At 40.2% G+C, this 19,868-nt stretch overlaps 1 protein-coding gene and 1 long non-coding RNA gene across 11 annotated transcripts in view; one reads left to right on the top strand and one right to left on the bottom strand.

Moving 5' to 3' along the window:
• The window catches only part of Pik3c2g (phosphatidylinositol-4-phosphate 3-kinase catalytic subunit type 2 gamma), a 340,028-nt gene that overhangs the window by 58,949 nt on the left and 261,211 nt on the right, over window positions 1-19,868 (bottom strand). For all 9 annotated transcript variants that reach the window (XR_013112697.1, XM_076940719.1, XM_076940715.1 and 6 more), the window contains 3 exons: window positions 9,853-10,042; window positions 9,280-9,401; window positions 5,898-6,006 (listed from right to left, as the gene is read on the bottom strand). Coding sequence is in view for 8 of the 9 variants with exons in the window: in XM_076940719.1 (XP_076796834.1) it covers window positions 5,898-6,006; window positions 9,280-9,401; window positions 9,853-10,042 (421 nt within the window). In the remaining variant the exon portion in view is untranslated. The remainder of the gene's footprint in view (window positions 1-5,897; window positions 6,007-9,279; window positions 9,402-9,852; window positions 10,043-19,868) is intronic.
• The window catches only part of LOC143443580 (uncharacterized), a 45,677-nt gene continuing 35,075 nt past the window's right edge, over window positions 9,267-19,868 (top strand). For both annotated transcript variants that reach the window (XR_013112699.1, XR_013112698.1), the window contains exon 1: window positions 9,267-9,472. This is a non-coding gene — a long non-coding RNA (uncharacterized LOC143443580). The remainder of the gene's footprint in view (window positions 9,473-19,868) is intronic.

Below are 19,868 nucleotides of genomic sequence, written 5' to 3'. Positions count from 1 at the left end.
AAGTCAGAAGTGTCACACCTGCCGTTGTCTACAAAGGCCAAATCTGATTTCGGCAGCTACTGAGTACTTTGAATTTAAGACACACTTTATATCCAATCAGCTTTAGTGTGAGCTATGTGGTGACACACAAAGGTGAGAATTCTCCCACCATTCCCCCCACATTTCCCTTCCCAGATAACTGCCATACTCACCACCCTGGCCTGAAGCACAATCGTGTGGACAAGAGCTTCTGAGAGTGTGAGTCAGTAGAAGGCATCAAGATGCAAAAACTGCTTGGACCCCAATGTAAAGAAATACACAGTCTTGGTTTTAGAGGGCAGAAGGATCTGTCATTCATTTCCTGCTACCTCTTGATTGAGTCAGAACTTAAGATATAACGTTAGAAAAATTAAGGACAAGAAAACTGAATACGTGAGTATTCTCTCTTTAACAGTTATTAAACTATTCATACATGTGCATTCCTGTGTGTGGATACATGCGTGGGAGTGCAGGTACTTACAAAATCCAGCAGAAGGCACTGGATCACTTGGAGCTGGATTGTCAGAAGGTTGTGGGCTCCTGCAGTAGCTGCTGGGAACTGAACTGGAGTCCCCTGAGAGAGCAGTGCACACTCTTAGCTGCTGGGCTGTCCTCCTAGGCCCTGTTATTGTCCTGTCTTGAAATGCTTGCTTTCCCATGGTCTTGTTTTCACACTGTTCTACACTGTTTTCAGTTATTTTATGTTTTGCTTCTTCCTTCCACTGACATTATTATTGTCCTTCAATTTTTCCATCAGTCAGCTCCAAGAGTTTCTGAACTTTTCTTTTCTGTAAATTTTAGAATGTCATTTCCTATTCATATGGAAGATTGTACGTAAAATGTATATGAACAAATGACCTATTTCGGAAGCATGAGTTGATTAGAAAACAACTTGCCAGTAATTAAGAAAAAAGTTTAAAGGTCACCGTCAAACACTCTCCGATGTAATTAATGTGTCGGTCTTTTAGGTTTTGAAGGACAGCAGCAGTCCTATAGGTAACTATGTTGATAATGACAGTATTGTCATTCATTTATTTATTTAAAATATTTAACAAACATTTATGAGTTATCTAGATGTGAGGTAAGAACCGAGGAGAATATAAGAATATAGCCATTAGATGATTACCTTTCCCAGCAGGAGGAAAAAAAAAATGTGGCCCTGCTGCTTGCTTGCTACCATTCTCTCTGTCCAGATTAACATTTTGTGACCTTTATTAATAACTGCTGTCTGGCCTTTAGTTGTGACTTATATACCACACCCCTTAACTTGCTTGGACTTAAGTTGAACTCTTTAGCATTTGGGCACATATCCTTTGATAGAGAATAGTGTGTACAGCTGACTCTACCAGCTTTACCATAATAGGGCAACACAACAGTCTAACCCCATCTGAGAATCAGTCACAAACGAGGGCACTGGAGGACTCGATACACTCGAAGCCATGACTGGTAATGTTCATATAAGAAGGAAGACAAGGAAGGCTGCTCTCTGGCAGTGCCTACTGGTGGGGCCGAGGCCGACTGTTCTGCCTCCTCTAATCAGCAAGCCTGTGCTTCTGCTATGAACTCACAGATCAATCAGTAGAGGGTGTCTTTATTCATTAGCGTATTGAATGTCAGAGATAAAAGTTTTCTCATAGAAAATGGTGCCTTGTTAGGAAACATGGTGGCAGAAGCCTGTAAACTCAGCACTTAAGAGACAGAAGCAGAGGCAGTTTTGCATCTTAAAGCCAGTGGAGGCCAGGTAATGAGATCCAGTGTCTTGAGGAAGGCTTGCTGACTGCTGAATACTTTAATTATTATTCCAGATGGGCTCACACTGGTCACATTCAAGCTCTTTGTGGTAAGAGATTTAACTTAAAAGATTTTATAAACGCTTTCCATCCTTGTTTCAAAAAGCAAAACATCCAAAAGATTATGTATTCTTTACCCTAAGGATATTGTCCCAGATAAACCAGTATACAATTATGTCCAAGAAGTGAAGAATTCTGTCTGCCTAGTGCCTGCGTATGGAACCAACATCTGTCTTACAGGGATATTCCATGTCTCATGGGACAATGGACAATTACCCAGCAGTAATGAGAATGAGGGATTCTTCAGTATCAGGAGATACCAGCTTCATACATGTACAGCCTGCTTGTGTGTGTGCATGTGTGTGCATACTCGTGTGTGTATGTGATGTGGGTATGTCTGTGTTTATGTGTCTATGTATGTTTTATATATGTGTTAGGTGGGTGTTTGTGTGTGCATTTGTGTGCATCTATGTTTGGGTATCCTGCAAGTCCGGATCTGCATGATATACAAGAAGGACAGAATTTTATGTCAGGATCTCTACAGAATTTTCTAAACAGTTTTCAGAACAACTGAGAGTAATAACCTAGCAAATAAAGGAACATTAAAAGTTTTGTGGATGATAATGACCAGACTTGCATCTGGGGCTTCTCTGAGAGGACAGAGTGAGGAGCAGACACTTCAGGATCTGAGCACCTGAGGGTGATTGGAGCACTAGAGTCTCTTGGAGACAGTAGGTTAGGTCATATCATCCAACTATTCTGCAGAGAGTGGTAAAGAACCTAGGCATGTGATTTTTAAACTTGGCTTCAAAGGATGGGAGAACCAATAGTGAAGAATTGCCATTTAGACAAACACGGGAAGCCCTGAAGCTTGTGTATAAGTAAGAGAAGCGACATTGTATCTGAAAACAGAATAAAGAAGTTTGGAAAGGCAAAGCTGTTAAAAGCAGACAAAAACCAAAGGTAGTCAATGTGTATTATTATTATGTTGTGCGAGACAAAAAGGAGGTAAACAGACTGCCTTAGGGTTTCTCCTCATTGGGAAATGAAAAAAATTACAAAGTCATAGTGGACTTGAAACATTAGGGATGCATGTTCTAATCTGTGTGATAATTCCACAGAGTTAAGCAGTCTATCGCTCTGAAGCTGCTTTGTAAAGAACTGAATTATCAACAATGAATTTTAATGATGGAAGGAAGGAAACATTTGTAAATGTGTACACACACACACACACACACACACACACACACACCAATGGCAGTTCTAAATAATTAAGCATCCCAACTAAAAGGCAAAGATTGCATTTTATACATAATAGAAAATTTGTTTGTGTGTTACTTGTGATCATGGTTACAACAGAAAATACAGTATTGCAAGAAAAATGTTGTGTCATAGGAACTCCAATCAAAATGACCCTCCCTCGACCGGATGTTTATTATGCCTTTTAACGAGGAAGGCCCTGTTACAGACACAAGACGCTGTGTGTAATGCCCTACCCTCACCCCCAAAGATTTAAAACATTCCATCCTGTAGGAATCTCTTTAAAGAGGATGGTGACTACTCTAAATAGCTTTAGGAAGTCATTGAAAGTGATTAGATTCGCTCATCCCTCCCTGCCTCAGGAAGCAATAAAAGCTGAGAGTCCTCTCAGACTGAAAGAAGCTGAGCTGCAAGAAAGACTCTGGAGAATAGGGCACCCAGAAGAAACAGAAACCAGCCAATTGGCCTGGAAGAGATTTAGACCAACTGAGTCACTTGGTAAGGACACTCTCCAATGTGTTGAGCTGCCTGCAGGCTGGGCAGTGTGCTCCAGGTTCCCAGCTTTGGGAGCTGCCACACATGCTGGAGTGGGCTTGGTGATGCAGCTGTCTTGGAGTTATTTCTGCTCCTGTAAGTGACCTCTAACCCATATTCCTGTAAGTGAACTCTCACCTATATTCCTGTAAGTGACCTTTCACCCATATTCCTGTAAGTGACCTCTCACCCATATTCCTGTAAGTGGCCTCTCACCCATAGTCCTGTAAGTGACCTCTCACCCATAGTCCTGTAAGTGACCTCTCACCCATATTCCTGTAAGTGACCTCTCACCCATAGTCCTGTAAGTGACCTCTCACTCATATTCCTGTAAGTGACCTCTCACCCATATTCCTGTAAGTGACCTCTTACCCATATTCCTGTAAGTGACCTCTCACCCATATTCCTGTAAGTGACCTCTTACCCATATTCCTGTAAATGACCTCTCACCCATATTCCTATAAGTGACTTCTCACCTATATTCCTCTAAGTGACCTCTCACCCATATTCCTGCAAGTGACCCCAGTGAAACCCATGGTCCACCAAGTTGGACTTTGGTGGCACCCATACTTCACTCTGTTGTGAGAGCTTCCTATCAGGAGTGAGTAGACATGTGTATTGCATCTCCCTAGGAAACGTTTTGTCATAGCAGATGCATATGTCTTGTTAGCAAAAATATCATTTCACCTGGAACATTTCCACTCTCCTGTTCTCCCCCATGCCATATTAAGATCTAAAAGAATTGAATCTTTATACTCTTCCATACATCCTTAGTACCAGGAGGATACTATTCCCCACCCCCAGTAGGTGTTCATAGTCTAATCTATATAAGATTGATTTACACAGTAAAAGAACCTTTGCAGATAAAATGCACTGAAGACCTTGAGATGGTAAGGTTGTCCTGCCTAGTCCAGGTTTGCCCAGTGTGATGACTAGCATCCTTCTAGTGGAGGTACAAGGACAGTAAGAGCCAGACAAAAGGTGTGTGGGCAAGAGCTGAGTTCTCAATAGGCCCTTGTATTGCAGAAAGAGGTCTCCTAGATCATTGGTTCTCAATCTCGCTAATGCTGTGACCCTTTAATATAGCTCCTCACAATGTGGTGACCCCCAAACATAAAATTATTTTCATTGCTACTTCATAATTGCAACTTTGCTACTGTTATGAATCATAATGCAAATGTCTGGTATGCAGGATATGTGACATGTGATCCTTAAAGGGGCTGCGACCCACATATTGAGAACTACTCTAAAAGATAGAATATTTAGAAAGAGGAGGTCTGTCAATATTTTGACTTCAGTCCCTAAACTCCCATATTCAAATTTCTGAGTTCCAGAGACTAAAGAAAATAGATTCGTGTTGTTTCAAGAAACCTTGTTTGTTATGTTTGGTCACAGTCTCAATGGGAACCTAGTTGAATAACAAGGTTTTCCTTCTCCCTGATCTTCCCTATGTGGCTCCTTCCTACTCAGGACAAGGCCCAAGAACAACTTTGTTAAATCCTACCACAAGTTAAATGCCTGAAAGACACGGTCTTAGTTAGTGTTCTATTGCTGTGAATCGACACCATGGCCAAGGTAACTCTTATAAAGGCGAACATTTAATTGACACTGCCTTACAGTTTCAGAGGTTTAGTCCATTATCATCATGGTGGGGACCATGGCAGCATGCAGGTGCTGGAGGAACCAAGAGTTCTACATCTTGATCTTCAGGCACCAAGGAGACTCTCTTCCACTGTCAGCCAGGAGGAAACTCTGATTCCACAGTGGGCAGAGCTTGAGCATAGGAGATCCCAAAGCCGGCCTACACAGTGATGCACTTCCTTCGACAAGGCCACACCTACTCCAATAAGGCCACACCTCCTAATAGTGCCACTCCCTCTAGCCAAGCATCGAAACACGTGAATCTATGGGGTGTCAAAGGTATTCAAACCACCACAGGTACTGTCAGTCCCCCAATCTGTACTTTTTATATCAAAGCTGGAAGAAAACCATGCCTCTGAGACTCAAGAACAACCGAGTGTGTTATGGTCCGTTTAGCTCAAGTTGCACAACTAGTGTTACGTGTACTTTCATGCATGTCTAGTGCTACGTGTACATTCGTGCACATCTAGGCAATGTGAAGCTGGGACTTTGGACCATATTTCATGGACTTCAGATATGGTAGACATACATGCTTATTGAGTGAAGAAAGTACAGAATGCTGATATATTTAAAACTGAGTTTGGTAACAATAATACAATAATAATTTGACGTTTGAGTAAAAGTAAAAAAAGAAAAAAACAAACTGTAACATACATTTGCGACTTCATAAGAGCCATGCAGCACCTGTTCCACGTAGTGACTCAGATCTCTGATTCTTTTATGATCCGAGTCTGTGAAAGGGAGATGCCACCAGTGTGGAAACCTGTTTTAAAAGAGAGGTGTGTCACTCTGAAAATTATGAAAATCAGCCTCTTTTGGCTGGTGACAAAGTCACCCACTTTCCCCAGTGGTCACCAAGTCAAAACATTAGAAAATGCTAGGATATACATGGTCAATCCTGGCCATAACAAGGCATGGTTGTGGTCATTTCTACTATTTTAATCAACACCAATCTCAACACTAATTTAATTTAGCATTAAATTAATTTAATATGATCTTTATTACTGTATTTATAGCAGACCATAAATGTTTCTTCTTGGGACATGTAGAGGCTAATACATAGTTTATGAAATTAATGATTTATGGTTTTTCATAGAGTTCTGACTGCGTTGTTTCTTCTAGGCCCCTGACAGACGTTATTGCATGAAATAAATTAGACATTTCACCGAGTAGCATCTGCTTCCATCTGGCCTCATTCATGTGAATCAAAGCCACACTGTCCCCAAGAGTCTGAGCAGGAGGCTTCTCTGTGATCTATCTGAAGACCATCTTGGGTTGGACTTAAGATCAATTTGGTGGGATGACCTGATGTTGGTGGTCCTATTTGGTAATATATTTCCTACTTAATTGCAGCGTTTCAGCAGTTACTGTTGCATCTTTTTTATATTTTTGTCACTTAGTTCAGATAAAGACCTGCTTAGGTTGCTTCCTGGAGAGAGAAATGATACTTGTGAATCTTTTTCAGCAGACACACAGAAGCAGTGATGACTTCAAGCCATTTTCCCTGCTATTTTCTAAAAAAATCATGGAGGTGCAGTATGGGTATATCTATGCATCTAAATTATTACCTAGTAAATGAGTACCATTTAATATATTAAAATAGTTTATCAATCTAAGAATGAAGATTTTTTAAATCTGGATTTAGTTATGAAATTAGTACCAATATACAATTGATATAAAATATACGTAATATGCTGTCACACACATACATATGGTGGCAGTTATGGGAATGTTATTGGCAACGAAATGTCTTCAGTTACTGTTAAATATAATTCATATATCTATATGTAAACCTTCCATATTGGTGTAGTAAAGCAATTTAATATTTGGTGGTGTTTTAAAGTTCTAAGTTCAAGTGCACCGACTTGAGGAATGGGGCTTACACTATTGCCAATCAATCCATTCAAAGCTCATGTGCTGTGCTTCACCTTGACATCGGGTATTGAAAAGTATCCTTATGCTATTTTACTTGACACTGACATTGTATTCTCTTTCATTGCTTATTCCCGGGGAAAACAAGCAAAAGAAAATGCAACATTTTTTTGTTGTTTGTTTGTTTGTTTTGTCTTGGGGACTTTGTTAGTTTGTTTGTTTCTAAATGCCAATTTAAAAAAAAATACCGTTTTTTCTGAGTTTACTGGGGAAATCATTTTCTCAGTGCTAACACCAGGGTTTTGTTTTTATCTTTTGGTCCCGGGTGTTTTTTACATCCTGGGACAACACACAACACAGTTCCGCCAAGGCTACAGGGAACACATCAAAAAATGTGGGAAGAGGGAAAGGAGCCTCGGCTCCTCCAGCAGATACGTTTATTGACTGTCATCCATTCTAAGGAAATCTCTGTGCCTGTGTACTCTTGGAAGGTACCAGAAATACTAATAGCCCAGTTGGAAGACCTCTATTGCAGGCTATGGCTAATTAGAATCTCTTTCTTCCTGACTGTGACTTTCTGATTTTCTCCCCTCCAGATTGGATTTACAGAAGTCTCTCAGGGCTTCTTGAAGTAAATGTAGGAGTCAGAGGAAATCTTGCCCTCTTCTTCATCCATATGTATGATCTCCAGTCTTGGACCCTGTGGGAGTGACAACCCAGAGGAGCTGCTCAGGGCACACAAGGCCAAATGTCCCTCCCTCAGCGGGTTCCTGAAATGGTTTGAATATCAATTTAGCTTCATTGCCAGGAAGCACTGGGGTGCAGAACAGAATCCTAACTAAGGCTGGAAACTGAGAAGAGGCATGTGGAAAGGGGTGCCCCTGAAGTTCTCCAGGAGGCTAGAGAAGATGGCCTTTAAGAGAGGTCAATTAATACTGTGTGTGATGCTACTGTTCCGTGACTATTACGGAGATGAAGGCAGCCCTAGACGTTGAACTCTGCAGCAGAAATTTGAACATGTTTTCAGTCTTGCTTCTTTTTTTTTTCTCATTCTATTTTGAAAATTCCAAGGCCTTTGTAGAGAAGTTTCCAGAATTAATGAGCTTTCCTCTCATGTTCCTGACCTGCTGTCTAATTTCTTGTCTTCCAGGTACTGAAAACGTTTGTGTTTCAAAATGTTTATGACCTCAGCAAACATGCCTTTTCAATATTCTGTGACATCCCTTGACTCATCGACACCTTATATTTATGCTTTGAAGCTGACTCAACCAAAGAACAAATACAAATCCATATGTCAAAGCATGGCAGGTCTTAAGTAACCCCTAGCAGCGTTAAAGGACAGATATCCTAGTGCAGATCAAAGAAAACCCAAAATATGGTTTTTCTGACTGCCAATATCATAATTTCTGGGTAACACATCTTTTCAAAGTTAAAATACATTATTTTGGTACAGTGAAATTGATAATTTAAATTTGCCTCCTTTTAACTAACAGGTACTCCAAATTAATTCAACAGTAGCTGCTCTAATTGTATCTATAGTTAACTTATAGTTAGTTAAGTTTAATCTTTTCCATTGTAACAGAATGATCACAGTAATGCCTTTAAAATGAAATAAATAACATTTAGACCTTGCAAGTTTAGTAATTAATGGGTAAGAAAACCCAGACTTGAAAACAGCAGAGGTGAATTATGAAGAAATCAACTAATGTTATTGCTTCCCCAACCCCCCTCCTCCTCCCTGTGTATACAGACGTGTTTACATACGGGTTTTTAAATTTCAGTCATTGTCAACAGAGCAGGCATGGCGATTTAGTTCTGACTTTCCATTTTGATTCTGTTTTTATAGACGACAACTGAGAGGATTAAAATTTAAAAAGAAGATAATAAAACAATTTTCCCCAGTAAGTGATGAAAAGCGAGCCAGGCTCTGACTTTTCTCCCATCCAGAACAATCAATGGCTGGTAGCGGAAAAGAAAATTGCCAACTTTGTTCTGCTTTCTGTGCAAAGGACGCCTGGCTCAGGCTCTGCTGAGAGAGCATCTCCGCGATGATGGACACCGCATGTGTATCGCTCCCAGCCAGGAAACCTCTTAGCCATCGTTTTCCCCCTTTGCCCAAGGACAAGCTCTGAAGGCCAAATAAGGTGAGGGGACAGTGCCTTACTCTGGGAGAGTCAACGAGGAGAACTGCTTCTGAATTTGGCTGTGAAGTCTGTAAAACTGCTCGAAGGACTTTTTGGTCAGGCTTTTCCTGTTGTCGCTGCATGTCACCTCGATCAGGTACAGCTGCAGATAAACAGGCCAACATCAGAAGACGGAGATAAAGCTTGCCATTGATCCTTAAAACCAGCTTTTAGGTAAATTAAACAAAGAAGGAAACTTTCTTAAAAATATATATCATGAAAGCCGAAGGATGCAATTTGTAACGTCATGATTAATATAAATAAGATGTTCAGGGGTACTATAATTTTATGTTCTGGCAATGTCGCCTAAATTCTGCTGTTCTTTCTTGCAGACACTTTAATTAGCTCTTGATTTGTATCCTACCACAGGGTAGGAACTGTTCCTTCTGATGGTTCTCCACTAATCGATCCGGTTGTTACGATTTTTTTTCTTAAAACATCTCCTGAATGGCACTTCTCCAGTTGTAACTGATTTTCAATTTGCATAGTTAAAAGCATCCTGCTTTAAAAAGCATGTGAAGCAGAGCCTGTTGCACAGACAGATTTAGACTTACGTTTCTGTGTGTCTTGCTGAACCCTAAAATTGTGACTCTCTGAATTGTCCTGGTTTTATTCAGGATGCAGGATTCCTGGAGAAGAGTCTGAGGGGCTGGTTTGGCAAAGCTTAGGGCTGGCATCTGTGCAAGTATGTGGATCAGGTTATTCAATTTAACTGGGAAGCACTCCAGACTTTCCTTTATCTTCCTAGATAAACGAAAAAGAAAAGACAGTAAGAAATCCCCCCTCAACACCCTGGCTTTGTTTATCATTGGGCCTTATGTTTGCCAGATGCTCACATTCGTGTGTGTGTGTGTGTGTGTGTGTGTGTGTTGAAAATGTACAGATACAAGACCCAGCTATTAAATATTTATTCCTAAATGTTAAGTTCACATCTGGAAATCGTTAGGGAATGTAGAAGACATTCTCTTGTTGAGATAGAAGACTGTAATCGCATCACTATATTCTGACAAGTTTTAGAATTCTGTTTTAGGTCTGTGAGATATCTCAGCAGTGCTTGCTGTTGAGCCTAACAACCCAAGTTCGGTCCCTGGGAAAGAAAAAAACCTACACCTAAAGTGTGTGCTGGGATTCTCTGATTGTTGCATGAGTGCTGGCTGTGAGCACAGGATTTGTACACACACACACATACATACATACACACACAAACACATATATACACACATCGAGAAAGAAAAAGAGAGACAAAGACAGAGAGACAGAAGGAAAAAGAAGAGAAAGACGGAGAGACAAAGAGAGACACAGACACACACACATACATACACACACAAACACATATATACACACATCGAGAAAGAAAAAGAGAGACAAAGACAGAGAGACAGAAAGAAAAAGAAGAGAAAGACAGAGAGACAAAGAGAGACACAGACAGAGAGAGAGAGAAGAGAATCAGACAGACAGATAGAGTGAGAGAAGAGAGAGACAAAAACAGGGATGGAAAGAGAAGAGAGAAAGAGAGAGAGAGAGAGAGAGAGAGAGAGAGAGAGAGAGAGAGAGAGAGAGAGAGAGAGAGAGATTGAGATTGGGAAGATAGTGTCACATATCTGTAATCTGAAAAACAGAGACACACAGTGAAGGAGGCAGAGACACACACACAGTGAGTAAGTAAATAAAAGAAATCAATGAAAATTATTTTGTATTTTATCTTTAGAGATTATGATTTTAAAACAAATTAACTGTAGTTCACAATCATTTGAAATATCTACACGTGTCCAAAAATTGAAACTAGAAAGCAAGGTAGGTTCAAAGCTCCAGACAGGCATGTGTAACATGTAGTGCACATGAAGTCCAACACAAAGTCACAAACTTGCAAGATGGTGACATTAATATTGGCAATGCCTTTGCTTGGTTGTCAGACATGAACTTTGTCGATGGTGCCATGTAGCCATGGCAAAGGCTACACCTGACACACGTGCCCCTTCCCTCCTCTTCTACATAAAGAACTTTGCAAACTATAGCTTAACACCCATTGTTTACTTTTGTTTCGTCTCTATACATTTATTCCTCTACGACTTGTCTTAGAGAGCAGTTCTCTGTAGTAATGCAGTCAATGCTTCAGTCCTTACCATGAGGTCTACTTCACTCTGCAGTGTTTCCTCTGTTTTGATTGTTTTGATTTTGGTGTCTGAGCTTGAAAGCGTATTCTTTAGTACTGAAGAAAGTTGGCGTTCTAATAACGTGATAATCTCTCAACATAAAACTTTCATACTTCATTTTATGATGGCTTTTATTTATCCCCTTTAAGAGTAGCATTGAAGTTTGCTAGTGTCTTTGGCTCTGCTCTCTCCTTGTCGGTATGATTGACAGTATTAACCTTGTAGTCCCATTAATAAAGGGGTGAAGAACAGGTTTATTGTTCCTGTTATGTCTCCCAGCTTCCGCTGTCATTGCTTTTAAAGATTTGCTTTTTTTTTTTGTTTAGTGTGTGTGTGTGTGTGTGTGTGTGTGTGTGTGTGTGCTCTGTAGGATTTTACACTGCATGAATGACAACCCTTTCTATTCCATACAAATTTCTAATTGCTTTTAGATTTTATTAAATTTCCCCTCTCTATTGAGGTGATGAGTAGGCTTTTAAGTTTAATTGCTTGGTAGCTGAGTTTGAATATTTATCTTGTAATCATTTGTCTGAACTCTTACCTGAAATTACTTTCTTGTTAATCCCTTGAGATTGTTTTAATTGTTGCCCAATTCATCTGGGAGAACGCTATCACAGAGCTTCCCCACCGTTGCTGAGGAGACGCCCTCTTTCCTTGGCAGTCGGGAATGCTTATAAATTGTTACTCTCAGAAGTATGATATTTATCTACATTTTCTTTCATTATGAGCTTGCTAATGTTTTGTGAGATGAATAGATATAATCAAGCATGAAATTTGTGGGTTGGCATACTTCAGTATCATCACACACGACCCCCTTTTATAACCAACCCACTGGGACCGCAATGGTAACAATGTAACCATGTTTAATAATTTTTCCTAACTTTAGAATAGTTCAGACCCATTTATCTTTTTCTGGTCTCTAGTTCTTTTTGAAGAAGTTTCAAATCCCCTCATTATTAGACATAAGCCAGTGTTAAAATTTGCTAAAATCATTTGAATTTGGTGCTGATCCCCATTACCCTTCTCCATGTTGTTCATGATTTTTGATGATGCTCTCGGAACCTATAAACCCACGAATATATGCTGTAGTACAGAACATGACCTCAAAAGACAGGAAAATCATAGTAACAGTATCAGTTATTATTTCTCAGTAGTTTCTATTCCTTCATTGGTTCATTGATCCAACAAATGCTTACTGAGTGTTGATGTGTGGGGGAGGGAAGCTCTCGAGAGTAATTCTGTGCTCTCAGACCTCATAAAACAGTGACCACAAACCCTCCAGATTACTTTCTGATGCACTCACCTTACAAAATCCCACCTGTAGAGATGCTCTGCTCACATTGTTTCAAGGGTTAAACATCTTAGCCAAAATGGGGCCCTGTGAGCATTTGTTTTTAATGTGTGTGCCTCATGTCCGCAGATTCCAGATCACCTAGAGTGGGACTTAGAGGTAGCTGTGAGTCACTAGAGATGGGTCCTGGAAACTGAACTTGGTGTCCTTTGGAAGGGCAGCCATGACTCTTTTTGTTTGTTTGTTTGTTTGTTTGGTTTTTTGTTTTTCGTTTTTTGTTTTTGTTTTTGTTTGTTTGTTTTTTGTTTTTCGAGACAGGGTTTCTCTGTGTAGTTCTGGCTGTCCTGGAACTCACTCTGTAGACCAGGCTGGCCTAGAACTCAGAAATCCGCCTGCCTCTGCCTCCCAAGTGCTGGGATTAAAGGCGTGCGCCACCACCGCCCGGCTCATGACTCTTCACGGATCGGCCGCTTGCCCTGTGGTTTTGAGGGAAACTGACACTCAAATCTATACATGCCACCATTAAATATCACCCATATAGGAGTTTGACTGGACAGGAAATAGGATCCCAGCCTCTGAGGTCTAATGTATCCAGATACCTTCTATACACTCAGTGGATGTCTCTAGGGCTTACATTGTTTAATGGCAACATTAGCAGAATACCTTTTTGGCTTGGGTAATAGTGGGGGCTTCATGCATATGAGACAAACATTCTACTACTGAACTGTATCTCTATAAACTTTATGCAAAGTATTCTTATACTAGAGATCTGAAGCTACATCCAGAAGGATCCAGCTCTGAGGCACTCTTGATGAAGAATGCCTACATCCCCAGCTAGGCCCTGTTCTAGGCACCCAGGCACGCGGGCGCCAGAGCCAATCAGAGCTTTGCCCTCAGGAAGTCTACATCTTTGGCAAGTACTTCATTGAATGCCTCCTGATGAGTTTCTCGTCCTCTAGAAAGGCAGTAAAATTATTTTCTTTGTGGATAAATCGAAATTCAACGACTGTTCAATGCCACCAAAAAAATAATGTAATCTAGGAAGCCATAACTGAAGAGTCCTGTTCATATTTCTCTGATTCTGAAGTCCTTACTCTGTTTATGAGTTTTCTATAATGGCAAAAAACATTTTCAAGTTTGTCTTACCAAGGAAAATAATCCACTGAGTTTAGTGTGGAATTCCCTGGTGTGGTAAAGCCTGAAGGATGTCCAGTCTTTGATTTTTACTCAGAAATAGCCTGTAGGCAGGAAAATAAACTTAACAGATATTTCCAGCTACCTGAAGAGATCAATAATCGCAAAATTTCTTAAACTTTAGATCCTGTTTTCTTCTATTGCTGTCTTTGTTTGATTTATTGTTGCTTTCATTTGGGGCGACCTAAACTGGCCTCAAACTTGAGGTTCTCTTGCCTCAGCAAGAATACTTGGGTTGCAAGCCTGTGCCACCATACCCAATAAATTTGAACTTAAAATGTATACGCTCTGTGTTCTACTTCACAGTAAATGTGTAATTTCACCTGATATTATATATCAATGTTTTAATTGCTTCTCCTCAGAAACAACTACCTTTTGAAAGTGCCCTTGGAATATGTGTGAGCATAGGTCTGAATCTCCAGCTCTCACCATCACAGTAACTTCAAGAATAATGGAAATTTCTCTTATAATTAAATATTATATTTTACGTGTGCGTGCTATACATACATATATATGTGTGTGTGTGTATGTATGCATGTTATGTGTGTATTATACATATGTGTATTATATATTATATGTGTATTATGCATTATGCATATCTGTATGTGGATATGATTTAAATCCATGTGTGTATACATATCTGTGCATGTGAAGGTCAGAGACCAGCACTGAATATCTTTTTCAATTGCTTTCTGCTTTTGTAGCTGAGTCTCAGCAAACCCGGTGCTTGCCAACTTGGCTAGCCTAGCTTGTCGGCTGGTCCATAAGGTCTTCCAGCTTTGCCTCCGTGGGGCTGGGATTTTAACTGCCCACCACCGTACCCAGATTTTACATAGATGATATGGTTGGAACTCAGGTCCCCATGCTTAGGTGAAAGTACTTTACTAATTGAGTCACAGCTTCCCAGTGCAAATAACATCATTTTGAATTCACATTTACATGCGTGAGGAAAACCTCTTCACTTCATGTAAGGCAGAGTGACAACCGGAGAGTGTCACCTTTAGGATGTGGACCAAAGTGATGGGTAAATACCTTAAGCAACCCTACACAAATTTCTACCTGAGCATATTTATTGTCACAGTTTAAATAGTTTATATGCTTCAGTGGCCTGACAGAATATATATGTTTTCTGGGTCAGTTTACTTAATAATCTTGGGGAAACATTTTCCCAAAGATTATCTATGAAGACTTTATAAGGGGTATTCTCTATTGACATTGTAATCTTATCATTTATAAACAGGAGAGTTAACACATGACTCAAACTCACCAAGAACACATTTATCCTTCCTTCACTGAACTTGTAGACTCTATTTCATTGCAGGGGTTCTGGCCTGTGTAATGAGCACAGTATGATGCTTTTGTTTGTATGCTGGGGCTTTGACTGTCCAGGTTTCTGAGTCACTCAGCAGTTCAAGGGGGATGGGCAACAGGTGTGGCACTATCGCAATGTCTTAATTTCACGAGGAAAATCAATAATCCAGCATTTTACTTACAACTGAAATACTGGGCTAGCACTTTTTATGCTTATGTTTATAAAGTATGCCATTGCACAATTCCCATTTTATTACACATTTATGTGTCAAAATAGTCAAGCACATATTTTAAACAAAGTGTGCTATTTAAAAATGTATTCAATAGGGGCCATAGTTAAGAGAGATGGCTATTTTTGCAGGGGATTTGGGTTTGTTTCCAGAAAACAAGCCATATAAATCCCAACAGCTTATAACTACAGTTTAGGGGATCTGACACAGTCTTCTGACATGTGTATACACATGGTACATATAAATACACTCAGGCGAACACACACGTACACACAGAAATTAAAACATGTATTTAACAAATAGTCTTTGCGAATACACTCCATGTGCATAATAAAAGACACCTTTCTATGCATTTTATTAACAAGGTGTCTTGTGGTAGCTCAGGCTGGCCTTGACCTGTTCATCCTCCTGTTTCAGCTCTCTCTTTGCTTGGAACACTTATTTTTGAAACGTCAACATTAAGATATTGCAAATAGAACTCCTGATAATGGGTTTCAGATGTCTGCAATGTTATTTGTGTATACATGAAACCAAAATGTTATGTTTTGTGTTTTGCCCTTTGAATTAAATAGGGTATTCCATGTTAGCTCTTATGGGCTCGACATGTTGCCAAGAAAGCCTTGGAAGAATGGCTGTAAGTTGTGTGGTACTTTCCTTTCCATGTGTTTTACAATAATCTGGAGACACTGAAGCTAAAGGGCATTTATATTTGTCTGACACAGTCAGGGCAGTGGAAGCTACACGCAGGATTTCTTTTCCATGTTATTTGACATTGTTGTATCCTGCAAGAAGCACCTGTTAAATGCAAGTCAGCTTTGTCCACTGCTGAGCTCACTGGCTGTGCTAGCAAGCCTAGCATCATTCCTAATGCCTTAGGAGCCCAAGTTCTTACATCTAGTTGGAGTATATTTGGTGATTAAAGCAAAGTATCTCTCAGAGATCAAAAAAGAGGAGGTAACACAAATCATTGGAAGTGGTACACTAGTGTACCCCCATACTACCACATACTAAGGAAATGGCTGCATGTGAGTCCAAAAGGTAGACACATACATACATACATACATACATACATACATACATACATACGCATGGAAAGGAACAACAGGAATCAACTGTAAATATTCAGTCTGGAGGAATCCAAGTCTTGATAAACTCTCTCAAGTCCCAAAAGAATGCTAACACACGACAATTAGAGTAGCTAGGTCGGCGGTTGCTGCAGCTGGCTCCCCCTCCTTCTCTTTCTGTCTCACCTCTTTCTCTTCCTGCTGCACTTGCTTCTTACTCTCCCTCTGTCATTTAGAACTTAATTTTAAAATCTTTTAATTTTTCTTTGAGATTTTCATGAGTTAGCTCTATGTTTAAGTCACTCACCCCATTCTAATTCTTTCCCAAGAAGCCCATTCTTTTCCAAGTTCATGGACTTTTGTTCTTTATTTATTATTGTATCATACATACATACACACATATGTTCACACATATACACACACATATATGTACACATTACACACATACATATACTTATACATACACATACATATATAACATAAATAACTGCATACACAGACACAGACACACACATATATAATGTACTGAGTTTGTTCAGTGTTGCTTATAGCTAGGTGTTCAGGGCCAACCTCTTGGAACTGTATAATCTATAAGGATTTACACCTGACGGAGACTGATTTTTTTTTCTCTTCAGTAACCATTAGTCGCCTCTATCTCTTCTAGGGAAAGCTTCTGAGAATGCTCCCATGCTCATGAACATGTCAGTTGGTGCTCTCATGTTTATGTCATGTTCAGGCAAGCACATTGCTGAGATTTCCAGGCTGCAGATTTCCCTGCCATGTATATAAGACACTATCTCACAGCAGACACTGAAAATCTTCTTAAATGTCTTTGCTGTTTTGCAGATTAAACTTTTAGGTCTTCTGAATGAATGTCACAGCCAGCGGCTCCTGACTGAATATGGATGAGAATCTCAGATGCCTTGGCCTCAACTATGAGAAGCTTAGTATTCTACTTTCTTTATACCTTGTATAAACTGGTCAGATCTGTACAAACTGGGAGAACCCAGGGGTTAGGTGATGGCCTCCTCCAATTGCAGAGTAGTATACCAGTAAAAGAACAGCATTGGACCACACCCTTAATGCCAGTCACATTACTGATGACACTGAAATTAAGAACAATAGAAAGATATATCACGTAACAATGGAGAAGACTCAATGGCAATAGATGGCCCTATAACGAAAGTTATACAAGTCTTTAAAATATGAAAAGATCTGTTTGAAGTTGGTAAGTTATTTTCATGCTGTCCTTAAGTCTCTAGAAGAAGCAGCTGTGTGAATTGCACAGGCCCAGGATGTCTGCTGCCTGTCACCTGACGCACAGAGCAGTTGTGTAGGTGATAGCTATTGTAAGCCATTGTTGTCTGGGCTACTCCTTTTGTCACCTGTAATTTTTGGTCCCTTTAGTGGGCGCATTGTATTTTTCCAATGCATTCAACCTTTAGTCTCATAGTATTCCAGAAAATTCCAAATACCACTCTTTATTACTCAACAGCTAAGTTTATCCTGACTTGATACTCAGGCAAATTAGAGAGATTCTCAGAGACATTCCTGTTGCAGAACACACATCATACTGAGTGTGGCAGGCACTCAGTGGGCAGAACACACATAATAAAAGCTGTTCTACTGACAGGTAAAATAAAAAACTGGAAAATAAACAGCAGCTCAGAAAATCGTTATGACTTGAATTATAATTAGATGAAAAAAAAAAAAAACAAACCATGAAGGCCTTTCACAATGAGAGAAGGAATTCCGAGGCCACTCTTTGAATTTGTTTGCTGGGTTTAGAAAAAGTCATTTGGCTTGGTTGTTACTCTCTCCAAGTTCTGTTTCTTCCTTGTGAGTGTCCAACCCTGTAGGTGTCAGCAGTTAAGCTAAGAAAATGAAGATGTTCACTCTTATTTGTGGAATAAAACAGTTCACAAGATGGGAATTTGTACGACACCAAATAAAAAAAAATAATGTAAGGATGAAGTTACCCAGGAATCAGTATCATACAGTGCTCGTTTTCTCAGTTCTGGAGAAAAGATCATTACAAAGGCATGGGACTATGTTTGGATGTGTTTGGTCATGGAGTCTTGTCTTGCTATTTGACCATAAGATTTATAGGGAGAAAGAACGTGTCTGAGGGTTTTACCGCTGTGAACAGACACCATGACCAAGGCAACTCTTATAAGAACAAGATTTAATTGGGACTGGCTTACAGGTTCAGAGGTTCAGTCCGTTAATTAAGGTGGGAACATGGCAGTATCCAGGAAGCATGGTGCAGGAGATGCTGAGAGTTCTACATCAGCACCTGAAAGCTAGTAGTGGAAGACTGGCTTCCAGGCAGCTAGGATGAGGGTTTAAAGCCAACACCCACATTGGCACACCTTCTCTAATAAAGCCACACCCACTCCAACAGGGCAGCATCTTCTATTATTGCCATTCTCTAGGCTGATCATACATAAACCATCATAGAGGGGACACAGGGTTCCCTGCATTGTGTCTGCAGTTGTAGCTCAGGGGACTTTGGCTGCTGTGTTTAATATGTGAGTTCAAGTGCACCCTTGATAGCGGCTGTCACATTTCATCTACACAACGGTTCTTCCTGAGACTGTTCTCCAAAGGGCAAGCTTAAAAAAAAAAATGTGTCTGGGCTGTTCTTCGGCAAAGATGCCCATAACAGGACTTAGGCTAGGTAACAAACTCTGCTGAAACTCATATGAAGAAGCCCACCTAGCAATGACAGAGTAGGTAAGTGAATCCAATGCCTCTGAAACTTATACCAGAGGACACCAGGACATTGGGAGTGAGGCAAGATAAACAAAGCAGGTTTGTTTCCAGTTGAAACCTGTTTTGCATTGATTCAACTCAGCTTTTTCCTGAAGAATGGGAAGACTGTATGGTGTCTGAATCGTCGGATCTATAGCAGGCCAAAAAGATGTCTGGGTATCCATGGACAATTTCTCCTCTAACTTTTAGAGAGGGAAGTGGATTATGTGAAAAACACTGTCTAGGTGTGGGAGGGGTGGTGGATGGTGGGAAGTGGATGGTTGCCTCTATCCAGATCATTCTGATCTGTCTGGAGAAGGTTGTCTGTTTCTAAGGACTGCTAATCAGAGGGTCGAGGGTGATTGAAACTTCTGAAATAGACCTTGTGGATAGGATTTTCATGGATGGTTTCCCTTGCCTCCTATCAGTGGGCCTCACAGAGATATTCCATGAAAGGGTCAATTTGCAGGAGCCTGAGTCATGATACTTTCACAATTGCTTTCACTCAGCTATACTTAGCCTCAAGAAGTTGTAGAAGAGAGTTAGGGAAGAAAGTGCCTTGGCAGTGATTTG

This window comes from Arvicanthis niloticus, chromosome 9 (assembly GCF_011762505.2).
Source record: "Arvicanthis niloticus isolate mArvNil1 chromosome 9, mArvNil1.pat.X, whole genome shotgun sequence".
Lineage (NCBI taxonomy): Eukaryota > Metazoa > Chordata > Mammalia > Rodentia > Muridae > Arvicanthis > Arvicanthis niloticus.
This window is presented reverse-complemented; position numbering and strand designations above follow the sequence as displayed.